This window comes from Chiloscyllium plagiosum, chromosome 25, assembly GCF_004010195.1.
Source record: "Chiloscyllium plagiosum isolate BGI_BamShark_2017 chromosome 25, ASM401019v2, whole genome shotgun sequence".
In the NCBI taxonomy this organism is placed as follows: domain Eukaryota; kingdom Metazoa; phylum Chordata; class Chondrichthyes; order Orectolobiformes; family Hemiscylliidae; genus Chiloscyllium; species Chiloscyllium plagiosum.
This window is the reverse complement of record NC_057734.1, coordinates 32,241,762-32,266,570: the sequence shown is the minus strand read 5'-3', so window position 1 is coordinate 32,266,570 and position 24,809 is coordinate 32,241,762. Positions and strand designations below refer to the sequence as shown.

At 39.2% G+C, this 24,809-nt stretch overlaps 1 protein-coding gene across 4 annotated transcripts in view; it reads left to right on the top strand.

Moving 5' to 3' along the window:
- Nucleotides 1–24,809, top strand: part of rbm19 (RNA binding motif protein 19) — a 243,640-nt gene that overhangs the window by 49,050 nt on the left and 169,781 nt on the right. For 3 of the 4 annotated variants that reach the window (XM_043715848.1, XM_043715850.1, XM_043715849.1), the window contains one exon: nucleotides 12,966–13,096. In XM_043715848.1, the coding sequence (XP_043571783.1) occupies nucleotides 12,966–13,096 (131 nt within the window). Of the gene's footprint in view, nucleotides 1–12,965; nucleotides 13,097–19,354; nucleotides 19,532–24,809 lie in introns of those variants that run through there. The other variant, XM_043715851.1, reaches the window with a different exon arrangement.

Sequence of the window (24,809 nt, the reverse complement as noted above, 5' to 3'; positions counted from 1 at the left end):
CCTGTCAGTATCATGTCCTGAATTTGGACAACACTATGGAGAAAAACCATGTTATTCCTGTACTAGAAAATAAACTGGAGGGAAAGGGGTCGTTTCTTTTCGGTTTGTGAAATATTTGATATTCGTTTTTGTCACAAGCATTTTTTTCCTAAATTTCCCACTGAATTTAGCAATAATCTAGATTTCATCTTCATAAAACTTTGTAGAATTTTAAAACTAAACTTATTTCAGAATGACCTAGTGGGTTCAGACATCACTGTGATAGTGGAGTGGATAAAGAGTGGAGCTGGAAAAAGTACAGCAGGTCAAGCAGCCTCAGAGGAGAGGGGAGGTGATGTTTCTGAAATATTGAATCTTTCCCTCTTCCCTGATGCTGTTTGACCTGCTGTGCTTTTTCCAGCTCCACTCTATCCACTCTCTCACTCCAGCATCTGCAACCCTCACTATCTCCACATCACTCTGATAGTTCTAAACTATAAAGACAAAATGGTCCAGGTTTGATTCTGAATCATATCATGTGAAATGAGCTTTAATTTGTTCTGTCCTGTCCTAGGGAGGGCAGCAGTTACATAGGATTCCAACTTCTACTGCAGTGGAGTGACTCTTGTTAAAGACTGAATGGGGTTTATGGGCCCTGAGTATTGTAATTTATAATAAAGTGTTTTTCTTAAGATTTAGAATCACAGAATCCCCACAGTGTGGAAACAGCCCCTTCGGCCCAAGAAGTCCACATTGACTCTCTGAAGAGTAACTCACCCAGAGCCATTTCCCCCTACCCTATTTTTAACCCTACCCTACACATCCCTGAACACTATGGGCAATTTAGCACAGCCAATTCACCTAACCTGCACATCTTTGCAAGGAAACTGGAGCACCTGGAGGAAACCTACGTAGATGCTCACCCAAGGCTGGAATCGAACCCAGGTCCTTGGCGCTGTGAGGCAGCAGTGCTAACCACTGAGCCACCGTGCCGCCCAATATAACATAATGTAACACTTTCCTGACAATGTTATGTTGTTTGCATTTGTGCTCACAATTCGTAGCAATATATATGATGTCAAAACGGGTAATGTTATTCGAATTTGAGATCCTCCATGCTTCTGCTGTATATGAAGTGGCAGGTTTTCAGTTTGTGGTATGTTGTTTCGATTTCTTTTGCCTTTCAATTTTACATCTTTCCCATTCCATTTCCACTTTGGCTTTCTCCTAGACCAAATAAACTTTTTTGTTTTACTTTGAACCAGTATAACCAAACATTCTTGAATTAACAGAAAAGGTGAATTTGTTAATTACTAAATGAAAGAAGGCTTAGTAATATGACACCCATACACACAGATTAGAAATAAAGGTGAGTCTAAGAAAAGATTTTTTTAAATTTTAAAAATACATACAGTTCACTCTCTGAATTGTTTGTGACATATTGAAAGTTGAATATTGTAGCTGTTTAAGTGGATGTTACAGGTCGCATTGACATCAGCAGTTGAACAGTTCATTTCAAAATTCTTGGTTTGTAGATTGACTAATGGTATTTCATCCTGATTCCTTTCAGCGGTGGATTACTGGCAGCACTTGAAGACTTGTATTTTCTTTTACCTGCAGTGCAGGTGTGTTTAAATGGCTTTTCTCAGAGCCTTAATTGTCTTTACACACTAATCCAAACACTAGGATATCAAGCTATTAACAGGTTAGATGAATTGGCAATGCTAAATTGTCCATAGTGTTGTGTGCATTAGTCATGGGTAAACATAGGGTAGTGGAATAGATCTGAGTGAGTTACTCTTCGGAGGGTTGGTGTGGACTCGTTAAGGGGTGGCACGGTGGCTCAGTGGTTAGCCCTGCTGCCTCATAGCACCAGGGACCCAGGTTCGATCCCAGCCTCAGGCAACTGTCTGTGTGGAGTTGCATTCTTCCTGTGTCTGCGTCGGTTTCCTCTGCGTGCTCCGGTTTCCTCCCACATTCCAAAGATGTGCAGGTCAGGTGAATTGGCCATGCTAAATTGCCCAGTGTTAGGTACATTAGTCAAAGGGAAATGGGTCTGGGTAGGTTATTCTTCGGAGGGTTGGTTAGGATTTGTGGGGTCAAAGGGACTGTTTCCACATTGTAGGGAATCTAATCTAACACGTGCGTGCACAACAAGGTTAAAGTACAATTTTAACCACTGTCTGTATTCCTGAAAGGGAGAACTGCAAATGTTTCTCAAATGAATGGTTTTGTTTTCAATAATACTCTGTTTACATATTCTGAGGAAGTTATAAATTTAGTTTGCAGTGCATTTCTTCCTTTTGAAGCTCCATTGACACATTGTCAGGTGTGACATTCCAAACTCTCTCTTTAGGCAGCCACAGAATTTAGATCTGCAGTCAACGTTTGGCTGCGTTTCATTTATTCAAAAAAAATCATGCGCATAGGTGATCTGGGGTTATGATTTGTGGTCATGATAATTGCTCTGAAGATTATAGATCATGGTAAAATACATATCTAATACTTGTAAGATATTTATGGCTATGTTCATAAGCATGCTGTAGTTGATTTTAGTCATTTGTTTTCTGTTTTAATCGAACTTTGTTGTGGGTTGTTTCTAAAACAATGGCTTTTGCTTTTATCTTTGAAAATATGGAACATTATGTGAGCGTATTATGTAACTTTTATTAGAGAGCTTTAAAGCTTACAACAAATACTTTAGTTAGGTAGGATCACCTGAGAAAATAAGGGAAGAAAACAAAGCCTCTGTTGTCCAACACGAAGCAATGCTTACTCTGTAAGCAGTACATATGACTGCATTGTATTAGTGACAGGCTAATACTTGTCCCAGTGCTCTCTTCTTTCTTCGTCAAGGACATGACTCATTTTGAACTTTCATGGTTTTTTTCATACATATATAAGGCTGCAACAGTGGCCTTTGGGGGAGGTGAGCCTTGAGCTTTGAGAATGAAAGCAGCAATGCCAATCTGGCTACTAGTCACCAGGGAACTATTATCTTACTGTGCCGAGACCCAGGCCTTGTGATAATGAACTTCAGGGGAATGCTTAGCGAAGGCTGCAGTTCACTGATAATAGCTTTTGTTGTGCAGGATGTGCTTTGCATGCAGAAAACCTCAGAATTTTGTAGCTCAAGAATAATGTAACTGCTTTTTGCTTTGCGTGACTGCATTTTATCGTGCAAGCCACAGATGGAGTTGCATTTAAATCTTTTTGCTGATGGATTAACTGTCAATGATTTATTAATTTCCCCTGAGTTGACAGAACCCTTTCTTACTAAATTTAAACAAATGAAATATTTTAAATTTTCTTTTACATGAAACAAATAGAAGAAATTAAAAACACCTGAGCATTAAAGTAAACCTTTGTGTGCAGATTTTTAACAGCATTAGTACGTTAGTTGCAGAAGTGATTAATTTTGATGGAAATTACAAGTGTTAAGAACATTTGACTAGGGGAATTAATGCTGCTGAATATTTTTCTATTGTATATGAATCTCTGTATAAACTCCAAGAAAGTGAATATTTTAATTTTCATTAAACATTCTCTTATTAAGTCTCTTGACAAGGTCATGTAATAACGTAAGTTATCAACCTATGTGTGGTTTTATGGTTCTACTGACGTCTCATAAGAGGAATTGATTCAGTCAGGTTCATCAACACCTACACCATATATTTGAAATATGTTGTATAAAATATATTTTTATTCTCTGATTTATGAAATTGCTTTTTTTGTATTCATGAATAGGATGCATGGTTCCTGGAACCTTGAGTTATCCTGAATATTCTGAAATTAAAAGGCATTGTAATGTATTGTTTAACAGTTCTTTATTACTACTGTTTATTCATTAATTAATTTAGGTTTCTATATAATACGAGGTGACTTAATCAATGTTTACGTTCTCAACTTGCTGCTAACTGAAAGGTACTACCATTGAGTTATGCTTTGAAGATTTTCCATTGTGTTACACATCACTTTTCATTGTTGGAAGTTCTTTCAAAACTACAGAAGCCTCACTTTTTATTAAACAATTTCAGCCAGAGAAAACTGGGGTGGTACCTATGTGTCCTCAAATTATAGAGGGAAAATATCCACTAATGTTCCTATTAATGACCATTGTTTCCTGTATATCATTAGAGTTCCCAGCAAGCTTGACTGTAATATCTCTCAGCCTTTTTCTAGCTGCAAGTAAATGGACTGGTGATGCTGTCCATACTTCTGTGTGAAAAATAGCTACTTCAGGCACAGTCCTAAAAGATTGTTGATGCTAATTGATCATCTTAGTCACTATTTTTCCATGAGGGAGTATTGGAAAAAAAATACAAAAATTTAAAATCAGACAAGTGGAGCATAAACTCTGGCATGGATTAATTGGGTGGAATGACATATTTCTTTGCTTTTATATCTTATGTAATACTAGTTTAATATATCTTTCAAATTTCAATCAGATAATAGAATCCAGTTAAGATTAATTACTGGAGCGGATTAGTCAATACCTGAGAACAAAACTTGTTTTTGTAATGAAAGTTGCAAGCATTGAAATTGGTGTTAAGAGTGCAGATTGATACTGCTCTGATTTCAAATGAAGCTCTCTTGTATTAATGCACTTGTCAGTGGAGCTCCATACATTGGTGGAATTGAAGGAGAGCCATTTGAAGTGGAATTGAAGGAGAGTCATTTGAAGTGGAATTTTGTTGAGAGCTTAGCATGTAGAGAGTTTTGCTCTGGTTTTTAGAGGGGAAAGAAGACTCTATAATGAAAAACATTAGATGATGAATTTAAGGAAAGCATGTGTTGAAATTATCCTCAAAAGATCTCCTGTTACTTCTTCTCAAAACATTCCATCCAATGCAGATTCAAATCTTATTAGTGAAAGTGTAATATATCCACTACAAACCAATTGACTCCCACAGTTACAACTATACATCCTTACACCCTGCTTCCTGTAATGATACTAATACATTCTCCCAATTCCTCTGTCTCCATCACATCTGTTCTGATGAAACCAAATTTGACAAAGGTGGCCTCCAAAATGTCCACCTCCTTCTTCCTAAACTGAGGATTCCCCAGCACTGCCCTCAACTGGGTGTGACCCATGTCCTGCACTTCAGCCCTCACCCCCTTTCTTCCGTTTTACAGCAGTAATAGGGATCCTTTGTCCTCACCTACCATCCCTCCAGCATCCATACCAGAGGTTCGTTAGCTGTCATTTCTGCCACCTCCAGGAGGATGCCACCACCAGACACACATTCCTCTCCCCTCCCCTGTCAGCCGTCTGCAGACCATTTCTTCTGGGACACGCTAGTCCACTCCTCTTTCACTCCCAGCACCCTCCCCCCACAGCTCCATGGCATCTTTCCTTGCAATCACAGAAGGTGTGACACATGCCCATTCACTTCCTCCCCTGTCAGTATCCAAGGGCCCAAACACACCTTCCAAGTGAAGCAGTAGTTTACCTGCACTTCACTTAATCTAGTCTATTGCATTCACAGTGTGGTCTCCTGTACATTGGGGAAGTGAAGCGTAGACTAGGTGACTGCTTTGCAGAACATCTATGTTCTGTCTGCTTAAAAAAAACTGAGCTTCCACGTTCCTGCCATTTCAACATACCACCTTGTTCCCTGGCCAACATCTGTTTCAGGCCTGATGCAGTGCTCTAGTGAAGTTCAGCACAAGCAGCACCTCATTTTCCACTCGGGAATTCTGCAGTCTTCTGGACTCCATATCAAGTTCAACAATTTTAGAGCTTGAGGCACCTTCCCTACGTCCTTATCCCAGTCCCCACACAACAGGTTTTGTAATCACATGGTCTGCTATGACACACCAATCGTAGTTAACCATGAATAGCCCCAATAGTAGCTATTCATTCTCCTAGTCAGATCATTATCCACTCCTTTGTCTCACTGTTCTTCTGTCTGTTTGGGCTCTATCTCTATCTATCATTTACTCCTTACCTTCTCCCCCTACCCAATCTTCTACATAGAAATCAACTTCTTCCTAGCTGCCATCAGTTCTGAGGAAGGGTCACTGAACCTACAATGTTAACTCTGATTTCACTCTACAGATGCTTCCAGACCTGCTGAGTTTTCCCAGTAATTTGTTTTTATTATTAGTGAAAGTGTTAATTTTAATGATGTGTGTAGAATCAACGATGGAATATAATGTGGGAAAATGAGATGTACTTTGGCAAAGAGAATAAGAAACCTGAATATTATCTAAATGGGGAAAGACTGAAGAAATTGCAGGACAGAGAAATTTCAGGGTCCTTATGCGGGAATCACAAAAATCTAGTATAAAAATTCATCATATCATAGGGAAGTTGAATGGACCTTTGACCATTGTTTCAAAGGAAATGGACTATAAAAATAGGGAGGTCGTGTTAAAAGTTTACAAGGCATTAGTCAAAGTGCACTAACAATAGGTGAACGGTTTTTGTTCCCCTACATAAGGAAAGATATACTGGCATTGGAGGCAGTTCAGAGAAAGTTCACTTGGTTGAAGCTCGATATGCATTATCTTCTGAGGAGAGATTGAGTAGATTTATCTTGTACTCATTGGAGTCTAGAAGAATGAGAGGAGACCTTAGTGAAACATACTTGGAGAGGAGCCTGTACGTTGTACTGTTGCTCTAAGTCTGCATCCTTGTCCTAGGTGATAGAAGACATTGGTTTGGAAGGTGCTATGGGATGAACTATAGTGAATTGCTGCAGTTCATCTTGTATCATGAACACTGCTGCCATTCTGCCCTAGTGGTGGAGTGGGTGAAGTCGAGGGTGGTGGATGGGGTTCAAATTGAGTGCACTGCCTTGTCCTGGATGGTTTTAAGCTGCTTGTGTGGTGTTGGAGTGGCACAAATCAGGCTGGTCTCTTTGTGCCTTGCAGATGTTGGATATGCTTCGGAAAGTCAGGAAATGATTTGCCTACACAGAATGTTTGGTCTCTAACCTACATGATTTGTGTGGCAGGTCTAGTTCAGTTTCTAGTCTTTGCTACCATCTAGGAATTGATAGTTTGGGATTCAGTGATAGTAATGCCTTTGAATGTCAAGGGGAGATAATCGGATCCTTTTTTGTTGCAAGTGTTAATTTTAAGGTATTTTTACAAGGTGAATATTAGTTACTATTTGTCAGTGCAAGCCTGAATGCAAATCAGTATTGCTTCATATTGGCACGGACTTCTTCAGTATCATAGGAGTCACAAACGATACTGAACATTTTGTAAACACCAACAAACATCCCCATTTCTGATCCTAAGTAAGGAAGGTAATTATTGAAGTAGATGAAGATAGTTGGGCGAAGGACACACCCTGAGGAAACTCTGCAGTACTGCCTGGGACTGAAGTGATTGGCCTTGATTAAACATCACAATCTTCAGTTCTAATAGGTGTGACTCATATCAGAAGAGTGATATTCCCCCTGACTCCCACTGATTTCAATTTTGCTGGAACATGTTGATGTCACACTCAATTAAGTGCTGCCTGGATATCAATTACATTTATTCTCCGCATTTACTTTAAGTATCCTGAAATGCAGACCATCAATAATGTTGTACTGGACCAATAATGTTGATGTTTGTAGAATATAACTCAGTTTTCTATGGCATAGCATGGCATTAGCAAAGACTGTTTGAGGAGTCCAAAGAATACTAAATCACAGATTATTGGAACTGGGAAAGTGCTTTTGCAGTATTTTTTTTTCTCTACTCCTTCAGAATGCTGGATTAACCATTGACTGGGACAGAGAAGTCCTGAAATATTTCTCCCTTTAACCCAACAGTGAGAAGACCTTAGGGCCAGTTGTGGATTTGCCAATATTATAAGGAAGAGAAGTAGCAGTCAAGAATGATGAGAAGTGAGGCAGGAGATGAGGTGATTTAGCCCTTAATCTTTTTAGTTGACCAAGGAAATAGATAATAGACTGTATACAGATGTTAGTGAGGTATTTTATTCGAAAAACGTGCTGCACAAAAGAGATAAATAGAGAGGTGAGCCTGTTTTTTTCTGAGGATTTATGTAAGACGGTTCTGATCATACAGCTTTATCATGGCAATGAATGTTATGATCTTAGCCAGTTTTTATGTCTTGGGATTATTTGGGCAACTTCATCCAACTAATCGTGGTGCTGTCTGGGAGTGTATTTGCCCCACTTCCAGGGATTTCACCTTCTTTTGTGTGATAGTGTTGCAGCAGAGAAACAGAATGATCTTGCTGTGTACTGTTGCCAGCTTTGTCAAAATGGCAGGTACAATATCTTGCACTCAACAGTTTGTCAACTCCTATTGACCGCAACATCCTGAATAGGCAGCTTACCATTACAGTGTCCAGAATGTGAATAGCAGCCAGCTAAGAATCCTTATCACTGCAAGATGTTCAGAAGATACCATAATGCATTTCTTTGGAATATCTTGTCCTTCCAGAAGTCTACATATTTCTATACAATTGTGACCTACACAACTTTGCAATCTAAGAATGACCTGATTGAGAATATTCCTGGAAGGATTGCTGTCTCTTCTTTGGATAAAGAAAAACACTGAGGAAAGTTTCAGGATGATTATTGTTTTGATATAATTCAAAAGACATCAAGTCTCAAGTTATCGCAGAATAATTTTGCTCTATTTACCAAGTAACACCTATATGCTTGTTCAAGTAATTCTCAAAATGACGATCTTATTAATATCAGGATGACTCTTTCCACCACCTGCCTTTCTTAGATATTGCATTCAAAATACTTCTGCAATGTGAATATGTCATTTGGTTTCAACGATAATTTAAGAAATATCTGCCTGGCAAGATCAGACTGCAGAAATCGCAGATCTGGCAGTATCACTGATGTCAAGAAAGCAATTGATGCTATAACGATATAGAGTCAGAGATGCACAGCATGGAAACAGACCCATCGGTCTAACTCATCCACGTCAACCAGATATCCCAACCCAATCTAGTCCCACCTGCCAGTACCTGGCCCATATCCCTCCAAACCCTTTCTATTCATATACCCATCCAGATGCCATTTAAATGTTGCAACTGTACTTGTGGGCGGCACGGTGACACAGTGGTTAGCACTGCAGCCACACAGCGCCAGAGACTGGGGTTCAATTCCCGCCTCAGGCGACTCTCTGTGTGGAGTTTGCACGTTCTCCCCGTGTCTGCGTGGGTTTCCTCCGGGTGCTCCGGTTTCCTCCCACAATCCAAAAATGTGCAGGTTAGGTGAATTGGCCATGGTAAATTGCCCGTAACGTTAGGTGAAGAGGTAAATGTGGGGGGATTGGTCTGGGTGGGTTGTGCTTCGGCGGGTCGGTGTAGACTTGTTGGGCCGACGGGCCTGTTTCCACACTGTAATGTAATCTAATCTAATTTAATCTGTAATCTAATCTAGTCTCCACTACTTCCTCTGGCAGCTCATTCCATACACATACTGGAATTCACATACTCTGCGTGAAAAAGTTGGCCTTGGGTCTCTTTTATATCTTTCTCCTCTCACCCTAAATCTATGCCCCCTAGTTCTGGACTCTCCCACTCTAGGGAAAAGACTTTGTCTACTTACCCTATTCCTACCCCTCATGATTTTATAAACCTCTATATGGTCACCCCTCAGCCTCCGATGCTCAAGGGAAAACAGCCCTAGCCTATTCAACAAATCCTCCAATCCTGGCAACATCCTTGTAAATCTTTTCAGAACCCCTTCAAGTTTCACAACATCTTTCCGAAAGGAAGGAAACCAGAACTGCATGCGATATTCCAACAGTGGCCTAACCAGTCTCCTGTACAGCCACAACATGACCTCCCCAACTCCTGTATTCAATACTCTGACCAATAAAGGAAAGCATACCAATTGCCGCCTTCACTATCCTATCTACCTATGACTCCACTTTCAAAGAGCTATGAACCTGCACTCCAAGGTTTCTTTGTTCATCAACACTCCCTCAGACCTGATCATTACATGTATACGTCCTGCTAAGATTTGCTTTCCCAAAATGCAGCACCTCACATTTATCTAAATTAAACTCCATCTGCCACTTCTCAGTCCATTGGCCCATCTGATCAAGATCCCGTTGTAATCTGAGGTAGCCTTCTGTGCTGTCCACTACTCTTCCAATTTTAGTGTCATCTGCAAACTTACTAACTATACCTCTTATGCTCACATCTAAATCATTTATATAAATGATGAAAAGTAGTGGACCCAGCACAGATCCTTGCGGCACTAGTCACAGGCCTACAGTCTGAAAAACAACTCTGCACCACCACCCTCTGACTTCTACCTTTGAGCCATTTCTGTATCCAAATGGCGAGTTTTCTCTGTATTCCATGACATCTAATCTTGCTCACCAGTCTCCCATGGGGAACCTTGTCAAACGTCTTACTGAAGTCCCTATAGATCACATCTACCGCTCTGCCCTCATCAATCCTTTTTGTTACTTCTTCAAAAAACTCAATCAAGTTTGTGAGACATGATTTCCCACGCACAAAGCCATGTTGACTATCCCTAATCAGTCCTTGCCTTTCCAAATGTATGGATATCCTGTCCTTTAGGATTGCCTCCAACAACTTGCCCACCACCGAGATCAGGCTCACTGGTCCATAGTTCCCTGGCTTGTCATTACCACCCTTCTTAAACAGTTGCACCACGTTTGCCAACCTCCAGTCTTCTGGCACCTCACCTGCGACAATCGATGATACAAATATCTCAGTAAGAGGCCCAGCAATCACTTCCCTAGCTTCCCACAGAGTTTTCGGGTACACCTGATCAGGTCCTGGGGATTTATCCACCTTTACGTGTTTCAAGACACCCAGCAATTCCTCCTCTGTAATATGGACATTTTGCAAGATGTCACCATCTATTTTCCTACATTCTATATATTACATGTCCTTTTCCAAAGTAAATACTGATGCAAAATACTTGCTTAGTATCTGCCCCATTCTCCTGCGGCTCCACACAAAGGCCATCTTGCTGATCATTGAGGGGCCCTATTCTCTCCCTAGTTACCCTTTTGTCCTTAATGTATTTGTAAGATCACATATCTTGAAGATCACAAGTTAATGCTTCCATTAATCTGAAGTATGAAGGCCGAAAAAGTGTAGAAGTTTGTTTTTGATGACCATGGAAGAAAAGGCAATCTGGTTGTGTTACTTGCTTACTCTGGTCATTGAACATCTTTGACACTGATCTGCACTCCTGGGGTCGGCAAAACTGGTACCTGCATCCCTTCAGTTTCTCTCTGTGCAATGGGAAACAGGTTTTTAAAGCTTCATCCTGACATTCTAGTTCGTATGCCTTGACTTCATAAGGAGGGTTTTTACACTGCACTGAAATTTTAAGCCAACTTTTCCTTCTGGATAGCCTTTCTCCTTTTGGGTAACTTTTACCAGCTAACATTTACCACCTACATTTTCATCACCTTCCTATTATCTGCTACTTTGTCCCAGCAAAATTTGTGTCTGATTGTACCAGTGTGAAATACTTTAAGACATTTTTCTGCATTGAGGGCACTGTATTATTGCAATTTGTAGTCGTATAAAATACTTGTTAATCAAACATGATGATGTATTATGGTAGATTTACTTTATTGTACATAATCAGCCATAAAGAACAATTGCAGTATGTTCCCACATTTTTCGGAACAACATAGATATGCCTTGAAAATTTAAGAAATACAACTATGCATCATCAGGTATTGCTGAATATGTCTTAATCATTCTAACTGACCTAAGTCAAGCTTGACTTTGGGTGATAACAGAGAATCAGATAACTGAAAACTTTAATCACTGACTGACATTAAGAGTTTTGACACCAGCTGGCACCACAATGTCATTGGCTGCAACTGTACCAAATATAGAGTAAACATGCAAATTGTGATTAGTGGTAGCTATCCACCTATTAATGCCATCCATGAATAGTGGATCTTTTGTGCTGAAATTCCAAAGATAGTGAAATGCAAGCTGTTCATATATATCCATATTTTTCATTTCTGACAAGATTGTCATTAAAATTCAAAATGTATTTTTGCATAGGGTTACATCCCAGCCTTTTTACGATCAGGAAACTCTTTAGAATATCTTTTAAATATTATTTGTGCCAATACTTTAGGATTTCTTCTGAGCAAAAGGGCCATGCCAATAAATTATCACTGGCAAGCTAACTGGATGATTAAAGGCATGCTACACGACCAACACTTTGCTAGCAAGAAGCCAAAGCACATTATTTAAACACATCAATGACTTCAATTGGGGTATATTTCATAATATGTGGAATGGTGCTGCATAGAACAATCTTCACGCATTTTTGCTTAGTTTAGCTGTCCAGATTTGACACATGCAAATGTCTTACAACTAATTTACTAAAAGTGCTATGCAAATGGCACTCTTTCTAATTTTACTAACCAGTGGTTTCAGTATGGAACGGAGAGTCTGGAAGTATGGTAGAGGCAGTTTCACTGGAGATATTCAGGAAGGCATTAGATGTTAATTAAAGGGTATGGAAAAATCACATGAAGAATGGCAGTAAATGATGATGCTCATTTGGCAAACCATTGAAGACGTGATGGGCTGAATGACCTCCACCTGTGTCATGACATTTCTGCAATTTTGGATCACTTTCTCCTGAGCTTGTGGTTTGTGTTGCATGTTAAATGAAGAAGGAAGTTTTTTTTTGAAATATTCAAGTTATTGAGCATCTGATTTATAAAACACTCATTCATTCCCTTTGGTATTGCAGGGTTATAACTTAATTCTAGTGGAACTACTTAAATGAGGTGAATTAGATTTTGAACAAGAACCTATCTCCAAAAGTATGTGGTCCAGAAAATCGCTAGAAAATCAATTTCATTATTATGAATTAACATTTTGGACCAAGGAGATGAGAGAAAAAATCAAAGCATTGATTTGAATTCCTGTATCCTGAATTTACTGTTAATTTGGGAAAATAAATATTGAATGATTGCAATAAGAAAATTAATGTATTAAACATGACTTGTTTTATATTTTCTGGAAGATGAAGGTGACCAAGCAAAGGATGAAAATGAAGCAGATAATTTGAGTGTCAGTGAAGAAGAACATCTTCCAGGATGTACTTTATTTGTGAAAAATTTAAATTTTTTGACAACTGAAGAAACTCTGGTGAAGGTATGTGTACTTCTAAGTTCCTTAATTCATTTAATGGGCCAAAGTTAGTGGGAATTAGCACTGGAATTTGCTGTGATTAGTAAGCTGCTTTGTATTGTGCCTTTTAAATGATATCTAGGACCTCTATATATCGCGTTCTGATACATAAATCACAGTGTTAGCATACATGTATAACAAGTAGCAAGAAAGGAAAAGGAATATTGCTGTTTCTTGCAAGGGGAATTGAATTTTAAGTAGGCAGATGTTGCTTAATCTGTGTAGAACCTGAATGAGACAACATTTGGAGTACCATTTGCATTTTTAGACTCCTTACTTAAGAAAGGATGTAGTTACATTACAAGCAATTCAGAGAAGACTCATTTAATTTATTCTTGGGATGAAGGATTTATTTTATGATGAAGGGTTGAGCAGAGTGGAAATATATCCATTGGAAACTTGAAGAATGATAGCTAACATAGTGAAAGAAGTAAGGTTCTGAAGGATCACAAGATGATTTTCCTCTTGCAGGACTCATTGTGGGTATGCTTTATAAATTAGAAGCCAACTATTTAAGCCTGAAATAAGATATTTTCTTTTTGAAGTTTATTAGTTTGTGGTATTATCTTCCACAGAGAGCAGTGGGAGCTCAGTTACTTGAATATATTCAAAGCTGTGTCAGTTATTTTTGTTCGTCAAGAGAACTGAATGTTATGGGAGAAGATATGAAGAAGTAGTTGAAACCGTATTCAGAGAAGTCTTGATTTTAACAATTTGCAAAGCGAATTTAAGGGCCCAAATTACTCAACTTTTTTTGTTTGTGTGCAAGCTAAGCAGATTGTTGAGCAGCACCAAGTTTTAACTAGGAAATTGGAATGTTTAATTGAATGTCAAATCATGTACAGAAAGTGAAATTGAGAGAATTATGGTATAGAGGCACGTAAAAGATGTAAAGGTTTTTGATTTAAGATCATGATAATAAATTATAAAGGATTATGGCACTTAGTAAAAATAAGCTTTTAATGCTGGCAAAAATAAGTTTTGATGGTATATTTTTAAAAAAGGGTGAGTGGACAAATTCTAAATTTCTGGCATGGTTGTATGTATTTCTTTCATAACTACAGCAACGTATGGCTTTTTTTCTATCTTTGCTGAATTTCTCAATAGTATACTTGAGGGCCAGGGCATTCTATGTTTAATTGTGCATGTGCAGCTCCCAGAAGTTTTGCTATGCAATTTGACTTTAATGGTGGTTAAGGCTGATAGCCTCACCATTATTTTACAGGAAAAACTGGGCCATTGTTATTGCTGTTCTGTGGCACTGCTTGTTTGATTTACATGTCAGCACTGTCAGATGAGCGTTGAAAAATGTGGTTGTTCTGTCGACAAGAAAACTCTGGTTGGCATAAATGGCTGATTGGAACTTCTGGGCCAATATATATGTTGGTTTCTCATTGTTACTGTTGATGGTAAAAAGGAAAGAATTCTGCAATGTTTAAACAATAAGATTTATTCTGATCTTTCACAAATATCCTCCATCTAAATTGAATGTTAAGGGAGAGTTAACTCTCTTGCTTGTGAGTATCTGCCTAATTGCACAGCAGGCAATTATCTACATAGCATTGGTTTTGAGTTAAATATATGGTAATTCTAAGCTTTGTAATGGAGCTTCAACATATAATAAAATAATTCCGGTCAGTGAAATTAATTTAATTTGAATTAGTGAACATGATTACTCTGATATTGCAACAACTGGCCAGATGTGATGGAATATTTGCCTTTTTATTTCCAAAAAATCACGGGATGTTCATACTTTTTTTTTGGTCAAGTGACCTATGTGTCACTGGCAAGGCCAGCATTCATTGTTCACTACAAATGCTGCGAGGACAGTTGAGAGTCAATCAGTGTGTCTGGAGTCAAATTTGACCACGCCAGGTAAGAATGACAGACTTCATTCTCCAGAGTGAATGATAATTGACAATAGTAACATGGTCACCAGTGAGCTAATTTTTATTCAATGTTTTTATTGAATTCAGAATTCATCATCTGCCTTGGTGGAATTTGAATCCATGTCCCTGAACATTCACCTAGAATTTTGGGTGATTTGTCTAATGATGGTACCACAATTGGATTACTAGGGCAGTGACATTACCAAAAGAAAAGCTGTACAAAAAGCAGTAACATTTAATAACAATAGACTTTAGAATCTGGGACAATTTCATCATCTAGTTATCGTGTAATCTCAGCCTCCAAGATTGCATCATCCGAGGTTTTAACATGAAACATGCTGCTTTAATAAATAGTGTTAGGGGCAGTGACTACCTGGTACTTGTGTGGCACAAATGCTCGTTGCAACTTAGAATGTGGTTCGTGTGAAGTGAATTGCCGGGGAATTGGTAAATGCACTTACAGTTACAACATTTAAAAGACATTTGGTACATGAATGGGAAAAGTTTAGAGAGATATGGGCCAAATTCAGACAAGTGGGACTAGTTTAGTTTGGGAAACTTGATTGGCATAGATGAGTTAGACTGAAGGGTCTGTTTCCATGCTGTATCAATCTAAGCCAGAGTGTTGTCCAGTACAGACTGCATCAGTATCTGAGGAATTGCAAGTGACACTAAACATTGTGTAATAATCAGCGAGCTTCCTATTTTTGACCTTGAAACTGAGGGATAGTCATTGGTGAAGGGATTGACGATAGTTAGGCCGAAGATACTATTCTAAAGAACAAATATTTCCAGAGACAAAGCTGATTTGGCGTCTAACAACCAATTGTGACCCCGAGCTCTCCTGTAAGGGGAACATGCTATGCATATTAACCCTGTTACCACCCCTCAGGACTTAGATATTTCAATCAAGTTAGATTTCATCTTCGAAACTCCTGTGGATACAAGTCTAGCCTGTCTAACCTTTTACTTAAAGATGACCTGTCGATCCCAGATATTAGACTTTAAACCTTCTGCAAACTGTTTCAAACACATTTACATCCTCCTTTAAATAAGGTCACCAATACTATTCCAGATATGGTCCCAGAGTGTTCTGTATAACTGAAGCATAACTTCCCTATATTTGTATTTATTTATTCTCCTAATAAGTGATAACTTTGTTAACTTTCCATATTACTGGCTGAACTTGCATACAAGCCCTTTGTGATTCATGTACTAGGACGCACACATCCTTTAGCATCTCAGAGCACTCCAAGATCTCACCATTTAGATAATACGCATTTAAGTTTCCTGCCAACATGAACAATTTTATATCATACATTTACTCCATCTGCCACATTTTAACCTATTCATTTAAACTATCTACATCTTTTTGTAGCTTCCTTACGTCCTCTTTAAAACTTATTTTCTACCAGCCTTTGCATAATCAATAAATTTCGCAGCCATGCTTCATTTTTATCACTTCATTTTTTAAAATTCATTCATGGTATGTATGCTTGAGTGGCTGGGCTAGCACTTACCAATGCTACTCAACAGGTAGTATTGAGCTTCCTTCTTGATTGCTGCTGGTTCCCTCACAATTCCAGGATTTCCACCCAGCCACACTGAAGAAGAGCAACGTTTCCAAATCAGGATGTTGACGGCTTGAAGGGGACTTGCACGCAATGGTGGTTCCATGTATTTGCTGTTCTTGTACTTCTACATACTCGTGAGTTTAGAAAGTGCTGCTGAAAGAGCCTTGGTGAATTTCTGTAATACACCTTTTAGATGGTATATGCTGCTGATAGAGTTGGTTGTGGAGGGACTGAACATTTGTGGATGTGGTGCTAATCAAGCACTTAAATATTGTTAAGCTTCTTGAGTGTTGTTGGAACTGCACTCAACCAGGCAATTGGGGGGTATTCCCTCACACTCTTAACTTGCACCTTGTAGATAATGATGGGATTTGGGAGGTCAGTGGGTGAGTCATCATGGATTATGAGCCTCTGACCTACTCTTGTATGTTAGTATTTATATGGCTCTCCAGTTCAGTTTTCTGATCAGTGATAGTGGGGGATTCCATGATGGTGATGTAACTGAATGTTATGGGTTGATTTTTAGACACTCTGTTTTGGAGATGTTTATTGGTTGTCTCTTGTGTAGCACAAATGTTACTTGCCATTTGCCAGTCCAAACCTGGATCTTGTCCAAGACTTGTTGCATTTGGACATGTTTCAGCATCTAAAGAGTTGCTAAACATTGTGCAATCACCAATGAACATAATCACTTTTCATCTTATGATGAAGAGAAGTTCAGTGATAAGGCAGCTGAATATAGTTGGCCTCAGACAATACCCTGATAAATTCCTGTTGAGATGTCCTGGAACTGAGATGTCTGACCTCCAACATCCACAATTATCTTCTTCTGTGACTCCAACAAGCTCACCCATGCGCCCCTGGATTCCTGTTGACTTCAGTTTTGCTAGGCTCCTTGATTACATGCTTTATCAAATTAGCCTTGATGTCAAGTGCAGTCACTCTCCCCTTATTCCTCAACCAATATTGCTAAAACAGGTTGTTTTGTCATGAGCACATTCTCTTTCTATGACCTTACTGTGTGCAAGTTATAACCTTGCAACAGTGATTATACTTAAAATACTAAACTCATTACATAATACTTTGGGATATTTTGATATCATGAAAGGCATTATGTAAATGCTGCTCAGCCTTCACCTCTTGAGATATATTGAGGACTTGCATGATTCTGTTTGGAAGTAAAATTTCTAAACACTTTAACTAAAGCAACGTACATAGCAATGAAATTATTAAAAATAAAAAGATAACCTTTGTTTCTCCAGAAATGTTGCTGATAGGCTAAAAATACAGTAGAATATAAACAAAAAAATGTTAAAATGGTTATAGTCTTCCAGGTACGATCTTTCATTCTCACTGCCATGACATTTTAAAGCTTTATGGAGAAAGTGAGGGCTGCAGATGCTGGACATCAGAGCTTTGTTTGACCAGATTAGTCATCCCATACTATATCACTTGACTAGCTTAGTTTAATTAAGCAATCATTTTAAAATTTTATTTGCACATCACCCTCTGTTAATCCTTTTACTTTTATTAATTATTGAACATGCCATATAAAGTGATTTCTCAGTTACCGAGACAAAACATGTATTTAAAATATTTTGACTCAGTTAAAATTCTCAAACAATGGCTTTCTATTCATAGTTTGACCAAACAGTGCCTAGGGTTAAAGAATAAATTTCAGTAATTGTTGTCCAATGAGGGATGAATCAATAAACTCTGTAGGCACACCCACATTGTAAGGATTTAAAAAATGTAAATATGCCTAATGAATTATGTACAAATTAGGGTTAAAAGTGCATAATGTATTTGGAGGAAGCCAAGCTGACAACAAAACATCATGCTTAACAATAAGTATATTGATTATAATAGTGCATTTATATAACGGCCATAACCTTGTCTGCAACCCGTACGTAAAATTGGATGTGGGCCATATTGTTATGTCTGAAGCTGGAGGAGTGCTCTGTTTCATTTGTTCACTTGGCCACAGCATAATATTGAAATATTTTGCTCAGTTACTGAGAAGACCAATTAAATACTTTATGTATATTAGGTTTCGCATGATAAGAGCTTTCACTCAGTTTCTTTAATACATGCAATTTTTTTCTGATCTAAAATAGAACTTATTCAATGTACAGAATTATTATAACGGAAGTGTAAATGTTTAAATCTCTAAATAGCCCAAAACACTAATGCACATGCTTATAGACAACAGGAAAAGGATAAAACAAAGCTTCAACAAAAGAGTCTGCGTTCTGAGGAAGATCACTCAATCAGAAATGTTAACTCTGATTTCTTTCCACAGATGCTGCCAGACCTGTTGAGCTTTTACAGCAATTTCTCACTTTGTTTCTCTCTGCAAAGATTGGCTATCTGGAAAAGCACTTTGTTCAATGAGTTTTGGTTTTTGAAGGGAATAAATGTCAGGTCTTACAGTCTGTAGTCTTGATAGTCTCATTGATAAATTAATAGACTTGCAATTATCTCTGAAGTATTGGCAATCACAGCTTGCTCAGGAAATAAAATATTAAGTTCTTCTAGAATTGGTTCTAGAAGAACAATTATGTTTCACCCTCAGCTCATAAAAGAAGTGCTTTCACAAACAGCGAGAGAACAGATGGATGAACACACAATGCTACAGAAACTCAACATATCTGACAGCATCTGTGGAGAGTGAAACAGAATTAATGTTTGAGTCCAGAGTGACTTCAGAATTTCTAAAAGTTCTGAAGCATCTCCATCATTCTCTGTGTTTGTTTCAGATTTCCAGCACCTGCACTATTTTGCTTTTATTTGAGACCATTTGGGCAGCCTTCCTCACAGACTTGTTATTGCACCTACTGATTCCAGACAAACTAGAAACTCTCCAAGGCAATCACTGTTCAAAAGCCCCAAAAGGAGTCTAAAAACAAAACAAAGTTAAAAGCTTATACTCCACAACCACCTGATGAAGGAGCAGCACTCCGAAAGCTAGTGCTTCCAAATAAAACTGTTGGACTATAACTTGGTGTTGTGTGATTTTTAACTTTGTACACCCCAGTCCAACACCGGCACCTCCAAATAAAAACAAGAAATTATCATAAATCCCACAACTTCCAAAAAAAAAATGCTTGAATGTCCAAGGGCCTTTCAGTGATTTTTTTTTGTCTCTCTAAACCTGAGCTAGTAGCTAGGGAACCTGAAAATCAATTTTTACACAATCCTTCAAAATCGAAGTCAAGTTAAATATTATTGTTGCGAAGGCATGGATTATGACATATTAGAGCAGATAGAAGTAGATTTTTGGGGAGGCTGTTCCAGAGCTAAGAACCTAGGAAACTGGAAGAATTGCTCCAAATGAAAGAGCAAAGAAAATCAAGGGTGGGGGGCATGAAGTATTTTGTGATAGATTATGCTGGAGTCGATTACTTGTCTAGAGTACTAGACAATACTAAATTAACAAGTGAAATTGGTTTAGGGGAGAAATTGAAGTGGTCTGAATCAGAGTGTGATGAGTGTATGTGAATTCATGGAGCTTAATAAATAAGATTGGCTAGTCACAGGTATAGGTTGCATTTTTGAAGTATACTGTAATGGCTATAATAAAGACTTCCTTCAAGTAAGGGAAGTACTAAATATCAAATATTCCTGATACAAGGTGTTCGAGAGATAAAGGAGGAGAGTTAGCAGCATTAGTTAAAGAGAGCATTGCAGTTTTGAAGAGAGATAATACCTCGGAGGGTTCAAAGACAAAATTGATCTGGCTAAAGCTAAGAAACAAAAAAGCTGCAATTACACTGTTCTGTGTGGTATGTAGACCACCAAGGAGTGTGGAGAATGAAAAGGAAAATACCTGTTTAAAAAAAAAACAGAGGTGCAGTAGTGATAATGTGGACTTTAATTATCCAAATGGAGATTGGGATAGTGGTAGTGTAAAGGGTAAAGAGGGCTGAGCATTGCAAGGTTGTGTTCAGGTAAATTTTCTCTAACAACATGTCTCACAAGGAAGGTGGCTCTGGTACTTGGAAATGAGATACGCCAAGTGGTTAAGTGCAGGTTGATGTCTTGTTTCTTGATTTCTGCCCAATGGGTGCACAGTGGCTCAGTGGTTATTGTGCCAGGGACCCAGGTTCGATTCCACCCTCTGGGAACTGTGTTTGCGTGCTCTCAAGTCTGCGTGGGTTTCCTCAGGGTGCTTCAGTTTCCGTCCACAATCCAAGGATGCGCAGGTTAGGTGGATTGGTTGTGTTAAATTGCCCATAGTGACCAGGGATGTGAAAGTTAGGTGGCTTACCCATGGGAGATGCAAGCTTATATGGATAAGGTAGAGGTTTGTGTCTGGGTACAATGGTTTTCAGAGGGTCAGTGTAGACTCGATGGGCTGAATGACCTCCTTCCACACTGTAGGGAAACTGTGATTTATGATTTTATGATTCAGTGCCTCAAAGGCCTTCTACCCCTGATTGAAGTTAGACCTGATGTCCAAACATCTTGTCTGTCTTGGTCGTGGAAAGCCTTTTAACTCTTTCCAAGCCACAACTCATCAAATGATAAATTACATGGTTACATTCTAGTCTAGGCAAGGCTTATTGCTAATTGTTTGAGATGCATAATCCATCTCTGGTTTGTAGAGTAATGGACATTGACTGATGCCACCTCTCATTATCCACTGGCTAGTTCCTTAAATTCTCAATAATCCATGGATTAATCCTCTATTAATTTTTACTATTGTCATTTTAGGACATTTTATAAATATAAAGTAATTTGGAATGTACCTTAGCTCTTTGTTAAAGAAAAAGGAGGCATTAGCGGTAAGCAACAATTAATATCTTTGAGCTCATAGCTGAATGTTTGCTTGATTAGTGAAGCCCCTATTAAATCAGACACTTATCACTGATCATTTGCATTTTCCTTTGAGACATCTGTTATCTGATGCGTTGATTTGTTTCTGCTGTGTTTGAAGGCTTGGAAACACTTCATGTCACCGTTTATACTTTAAAGGCAAAATCAATGCGGAAGATTTGAAAATATTGATACAGAAAATACTAATCTCTACAAATTATTATACATTGTATATTGATATCTAAAGGAATGTACAATTACAAACATTGTTACAGAGTTAACTACTGCAGAGATTAGATTTAGTCAATTGCTACACTTCTAAGCAACGTAGAGCACATCAGTATAATAGACAGCTGTGGTTATGATTTCTTGATAAGAGCTAACGATCTGGAAATATACTACCTCTGTCCTAATCAACCTACACATAAGCTAAGTAGAACCCTCTCTTCCTTGCAGCTATAACTCTAAAACATCAGATTATTGTCTTCACTTCTTGAATTCCCATGATGCACTTATTTGTCAAATGAAGCAAAGTAAAATCACACTATCAGAAGTTGTTGGAAAGGTTCAGCAGGTCTGGCAGCATCTCTGAAGAGTTAACATTTTAGGTCCAGTGACCCTTGCTCAGAATCGATGGTAGCTAGGAAAATGTCAATATATATGCAGAAAATGGGGTAGGGGCAGGGGATAAGGAGTAAGTGATAGGTGGGGATAGGGCCCAGACTGAAGAACAGTTGGACAAACGAAGGAGTTGATAATAATCTGTCTAGGAGAGTGAATAGCTGATAATGGGGACTGTCAGTGACTAACAATAGGTAGTATGTAATGGCAGACTGTGATAACAAGATCTGGTATGTGGGGTTGGGGGCTAGGACATGGAAGAGTTCAAGCCCTAAAATTATTGAACTTGAAATTGAGTCCAGAGGACTGCAGGGTCCCCAAGTGGAAAGTGAGATGTTGTTCTTCTAACTTGCGCTGAGCTTCGCTGCAGCTTGCACTGCAGCAGGCCTGAGACAGAGATGTTGGTTTGGGAGCACTGCAGCAAACCTGAGACACAGATGTTGGTTTGGGAGCACTGCAGCAAGCCTGAGACACAGATGTTGGTTTGGGAGCACTGCAGCAAGCCTGAGACAGATGTTGGCTTGGGAACATGGTAGTGCATTAAAGTGGCAGGCAATTGGAAGCTAAAGGTCATTTTTGTAGGCAGAACATGCGGTCAGCCAGTCTAAACTTTGTTTCCCCAGTGGAGAGGAGACAACATTGTGAGCAGTGCATGTAGTAGACTAGACTGTGTGAAGGAGAAAGTGAGGACTGCAGATGCTGGAGATCAGAGCTTAAAAATGTCTTGCTGGAAAAGCGCAGCAGGTCAGGCAGCATCAAAGGAACAGGAGAATCGACATTTCGGGCATAAGCCCTTCTTCCTGAAGAAGGGCTTATGCCCGAAATGTCGATTCTCCTGTACCTTTGCTGCCTGACCTGCTGCGCTAGACTGTGTGAAGTACAGGTAAAGTGCTGCTTTAACTGAGGTATGTTTAGAGTCTTGGATACTGTGGAGGAGGAGGAAAATAGGCAGATTTTACATCTTCAGCGACTGCAGGGAAGGTGCTGTGGGAGGGGTACTCGGAGTGAAGGAAGAGTGGACCTGGGTGTTCTGGAGATGACAGTCCCTGCAAAAGGTGGACATGGGAGGGGAGGGGATTATGTGCCTGGTGGTGGCAGTGGAATGGCAGCTGATGATCTTCTGGATGTGGATGCTGGTGGGATGATGTATAAAGACAAGGGGAATCGCTGTTGTGGGAGGAAAGAGAAGGGGTGAAGGCGGGAGTGCTTTGAATGAGTTGGACCTAGTTGAGCAATGTTGGACCTGTTGACAATGGTGCTGGGGAATCATCAGTTGAGGAAGAAGGTGGAAATTTGTAGGCTCCATTTTGAAGTTGGCCTCATCAAAACATATGCGATGGAGACAGAGGAACTGAGAGAATGGAATGGGGTCTTTGTAGGAAGCAGGGTACGAGGATGTATAGTCCAGGTAGCTGTGAGAGTCGGTGGGTTTATAGTGTATGTTAGTGGCCAGTTAATCCCCAGGAATGGAAACAGATGTCGAGGAAAACAAGAGAGGAGTCAGAGATGGACAAGGTGAACGTGAGGGCAGTGTGGAAACTGGAAGCGAAATCTATGGTTTCCAAAAGATTTGAGCAAATTTAGAGCTCATGGAACATAAAGAATAATAATACCATAATATGAAATTGGCTGAGTGACAGAAAACAGCAATATTTAATTAATATTTTTCAGGTTGGAGAAAGGTTTGTAGTGAAGCTGCTCAGGCATTAGCACTGGGACTGCCGTTTTCCTGATACATATGTTTATGAACTACACCTTGGTATATAAGGCACAATTTCACAGTTTACTGACAAGAAAAAACTTGGAAGCATTGTCAGCTTTGAGGTGAACAATGTAGAACTTAAAAAAAAGACAAGTTGGTGAATTGGATAGATAGGTGGCAGGTGACGTTCAGTGCAGATAAGTGAGAGATAATACTACAACAATCCGCCATTCCTAGATGTCACAGTAGAGTGAACAGCCAGTGGGCAACTTCAAACCAGCGTCTACGGGAAAACAACACATACGGACCAAATATTGAACTACAGAAGCTATCATCCCAACATCCACAAACGAAGCCGCATCAGAACATTATTTCAACGAGCCAACATACACTGCAGCACAGGAACTACGCAGAGCAGAGAAAAATCATTTATATTGTATACTCAAAACGAATGGGAACGAAATGAACATAGTCTGCCGATTTTTCAGCAACAAACCCAAACAAGCAGACAAAACATGTCCAGAAACTCTAGCCACTCTCCCCTACATCAAAGACATCTCAGTAATGACTGTCAGACTACTCAGACCCCTTGGCATCATGGTAGCCCGCAAACCCACCAACACACTAAAACAGCAGCTAATGAACTTGAAAGACCTATACAGACAACAAGCAAATCTAATGTTTTTTACAAAATACTGTGCAAGAACTGTGACAAACAGGCAGAAAACTAGCCACTAGGATACATAAACACCAACTAGCCACAAAACGACATGACCCTCTCTTACTAGTGTCCTTACATACAGATAAGGAAGGGCACCACTTTGACTGGGACAACACATCCATCTTAGGACAAGCCAAACAGAGACACGCTGGAGAATTCCTAGAAGCATGGCACTCCAACCGGAACTCTATCAACAAACACATCGAGTTAGATCCCACCTACCACCCCCTGAGAAAAAGAACCGGAAGTGACTTCATCACAGGAAATGACATCACCACCCCAAAGAAACCCAAACCTATAAATAAAAAGCAGGAATCATGTACACTGCTTCACCTGATGACCACTGAAGATG